Source organism: Rattus rattus, chromosome 11 (assembly GCF_011064425.1).
Source record: "Rattus rattus isolate New Zealand chromosome 11, Rrattus_CSIRO_v1, whole genome shotgun sequence".
In the NCBI taxonomy this organism is placed as follows: domain Eukaryota; kingdom Metazoa; phylum Chordata; class Mammalia; order Rodentia; family Muridae; genus Rattus; species Rattus rattus.
The window spans coordinates 48,676,085-48,680,072 of NC_046164.1; the positions used below are offsets into that span (position 1 = coordinate 48,676,085).

Genomic DNA, 3,988 nt, shown 5'->3' on the forward strand with positions numbered 1-3,988 from the left:
ATCCCAACCTCCCTCCACTTTTACTCTAATGAGTGGCTCCCACATCTGCCCACCCACTCTTCCCTCACCCCTCTAGCATCCACCTTCCCTGGGGCTACAAGTTCCTCTGGATCAAGAGCCTCCCCTCCCATTGTTGCAATATATGGTAATTTTTGCTGCATATTTATCTGAAATGATGAATTCACTCATACTCTTTCATTGGTGCTTTGTCTTTTGGAGCTCCACATGGTTCAGTTAGTTAATATTTTTGTTAATCTTTAGGAGTTGTAAGCTGATTCAGCTCCTTCAGTTCTTCCCTATCTCTCCCATGGTGGTCCAAAACTCAGCCAAATTGATTGCCTAAGAGTGTCCGCAATTGTCTGAAACAAGTCTGGAACAGCCTCTCAGAGGATAGCCATTCCAGGCTATTGTCTGTAAGCACATCTTGGCATCGGCAATACTGTCATAGTTTGATTTCTTTTGATGGGATGGATCCCAAGGTAGATAGGCTCTGAATGGCCTTTCCTTCAGCCTCTACTGCATTTTTCTCCCTGCTTTTCCTTTAGAAAGGAAGAATTCTAGGTTAAATATTTTGAGATGGATTAGTGGCCCCATCCTTCAACTGGGAGTCACACATAACCACTGATGCTTGTCTATTCAGGTTCCCTCTCCCCTCTGTTGAATATTTAGCTACTGTCATCCACATTGTGTCCTGGATGTCTCTCCCATTTTCCTATCTCTCTTTCGTCCTTTCATTTTCTTTAAAGAAATGGTCACACTTAACACATCAAGAGCAGAAAATTATATACCCATTTGAGTGATATAAAATCTGCCATGCTGCCAGTGTGGGAGTCTGTCTTTACATGACCAGTTTAGGATGAAGAGGTAAAATGATGTCTCTACCATTGGCAGAGCACGAACTCAGAAGCTTCATCGTTGTTGTGATTGTGAGGAAATTTTATGAACTTTGTCTTGAAAGTGAAATCTTTTCTGAATCCTTCACCAGGTACTTTCTGACTGTCGACCTTAAAAGATGAGTGTTCAGACCCCACCCACACTGGAGAAGCTGGCAATTCAGTCTCTGCTAAGAAATGAAGATGTGGCCATGTCCTCTCTTGGAGAGCTGCCTGCTGTGCTCTTCCCAGCACTGTTCAAGGAGGCCTTCACTGGAAATCACATCAACCTCGTGAAGGAAATGGTGGCAGCTTGGCCATTTCCCTGTCTCCCTGTGGGTGCATTGATGAAGACACCTAACCTGGAAATGTTGCAGGCTGTGCTAGATGGAGTAGACATGCAACTGACAAGAAAGTTTCACCCCAGGTAAGGAATAACCACTTACTATAGGAGAGAGCACATGGACTACACAGTAGAGATTGTCAGGGCAGTTGTCTTGGTTATACGTGGATCAGAAGATTCTGATAGCATCTTCATGCAGGGATACATGGTCCATGAAAACTATTTACTTCTCCTAAGGATGGCTGGATATGGATTATAGTAGAATATGGACTAGAGTAAATGTAGCCTCAGAGTAGAATGAGCATATCCCTGGCATTCCCCCAACCACTAATAAAGTGACTAAGGAGAAATAAGGTATACCTTAGTGAAAGAAAAGTAATCAAGAGGACAGAAGTCTGGGAAAGCATGTGAAGCAAGCCTGGGTCCAGTTTGGGTATGAGGTGCCAAAAAATATACATCTTAGCAGGGGGAAGAAATGAGTTTACATATATGTAGTAAAAGTTGATTCAGAGTCTCATGACATTCATATATTCTACCCACAGGAGAACAAAACTGCAGGTTCTCGACCTGAGAAATATGCACCATTACTTCTGGAACATACAGGCTGGAGAAGAAGACAGCAGCTGTTCAGCAGAGAACTCGAAAGATAAGAAAGTAGTGAAAGTCCTGCACAGATATGCACTAAGGAAGCGTGTGAAGGTCATAGTTGATCTGTACATCTGTTCCTGCCTGAAGGAAGAACAAACATGCTTGTTGAAGTGGGCCCAGCAGAGAAAGGGCTCCCTACATTTCTGCTGTACAAAGATGAAGGTCTGGAATCTACCAGTCTGTGATATTGGAGAGATCCTGAAGGTTTTCGATCCACAGCATATCACAGAATTAGAACTGCATACTGAGTGGACTCTGTTAGAGCTGGCACACTTTGCCCCCTACATTGGACAGATGAGAAATCTCCAGAAAGCCTTCCTGGCACCCCTGCACAGGATCATGTTCTCTAATAGCAATGGAATAAGAGACATAGAAGCCAAGTGTATCAAGAAGTTTATATCTCAGTTCTCCAAATTCAATTGTCTCCAGCATCTCCACATGTTCTGTGTCCATTTTCTTGGAGATCACATGAATCAAGTCCTAGGGTAAGTAAGAATGAAGAGCTAGGTCAGATAACAAAGCAAATTTGTCTCTCTTATTTAAAGATTAGTGGTTCATGCTGTCAGCGTCACTAGGAACAAATATTCAAGGACTAATGGGACTCAGGATTTTTATGTATAGTGTTCCACAAGGCAAATTTTACAAGTGAAATCAGTGTCTCAGATGAGCACTCATGAATGAGAGAATTGACTTGGAGTTAAGAGTAGTACTAAGAGTGGGTTGTAATTCTTCCAGGGATGATAGCCAGGATTTGGAGGACTCAGTAGCACAGTGTGAACCTGAACTAGATGCTCAAATCTGAGAAAACAAACTTCTATCTTACTCCAATTCCCGTGGGTGAAATCTTTGGATCCCAAGTAGCACAGAGTGCATGGGACAGAGGGTACAAGGTTGGCTGTAAATGAGAGCAAGGGTAACTTCAGAGGGAAGGATAGAATCCAGACTCAATGAGCACATGGCAAATATCGTGATGCTATCAGGACTTCCTTAGGATGGAAGTTTTTCTGTGTGCTTTCTGGATTTATGGGTTGAACTGGTTTTCAGATTGAAAGTGAAGCCAATAGATGAACTGTGGGGTGGGCTTGACTGATCAATTTCCAACAGGAAGCATCATAAATGATGTCCTTGATCATTTAGTCAAACTGACCATAGGGCATCTGGTTCCTTCTACTACTCTGTACATTCCAGCCAAATGTCTACAACACCATTAGTCTGAACTAACCCCCTGTTCTATCCCTAGGTGCCTGATGACTCCCTTGGAGACTCTTTCAATCACTTACTACCTAATTTCACAGAAAGACTTGGATTCCCTGTCCTGCAGTCAAAGCCTATTTCAGCTAAAACATCTGGATTTGAGAGGAGTGGTCTTATGTGATCTGGATATTATGCCTCTGAGAGGTCTCCTAGAGAAAGTGGCAGACACTCTTGAGACTCTGGATTTGCAGTGGTGTCGGATGACAGACTCCCAGCTTTATGCTCTCCTACCTGCCCTCAGACATTGCTGTCAGCTCACCATGGTCAACTTCTACAGCAATAATTTCTCTGTGCCCATTCTGAAGGATCTGATGCAGCACACAGCCAAATGGAGCAGGATCCGTGTGGAACAGTACCCTGCCCCTCTGGAGTGCTATGATGACTTGGCTCAAGTTTCTGTAGAAAGATTTGCCGAGCTTTCTTCTGAGCTTATGTATACTCTCGGGGTAATAAGGCAGACCAAGAATATCTCCTTTGCTACAGATATCTGCCATACATGTGGTCAGCGCTGTGTCTATCACAATGGGTCCAGACTTTGTTGTTGCTGGCACTAAATTGTGAAACAGGACTTCTGTTTTTGAAAACACAACAGGCTTGGGACACATCTCTCATCTGGGTTCCTAAAAAACTGTGGCTTCTGACACTGCTCAGACGGTTGAAAACCATGATGTACAGAGACTGGGATCTTGAACGCTGAGCTGGACATGGAGAAAAATTAAATGAACTGTGGGAACAAAGTCCTGTTCACTCAGAAACACAATTTGGCCTTTATATACAACTTTTGCCCAGACAGTCTAACAAGATGCTTTGTTGTGTAGTTATAAAACTGGAAGTTATCTCCTTGGTATCTTTGATTGTTTCCATCCTTGCT

At 43.2% G+C, this 3,988-nt stretch overlaps 1 protein-coding gene across 1 annotated transcript; it reads left to right on the forward strand.

Moving 5' to 3' along the window:
* The first annotated feature begins 1,012 nt into the window (after window positions 1-1,012).
* On the forward strand, window positions 1,013-3,671 carry LOC116911996 (PRAME family member 20-like). Its single transcript, XM_032915902.1, has 3 exons — window positions 1,013-1,299; window positions 1,758-2,348; window positions 3,104-3,671. The coding sequence occupies exons 1-3, from the start codon at window positions 1,013-1,015 to the stop codon at window positions 3,669-3,671; spliced, it is 1,446 nt and encodes a 481-aa protein (XP_032771793.1).
* Window positions 3,672-3,988: the final 317 nt, after the last annotated feature.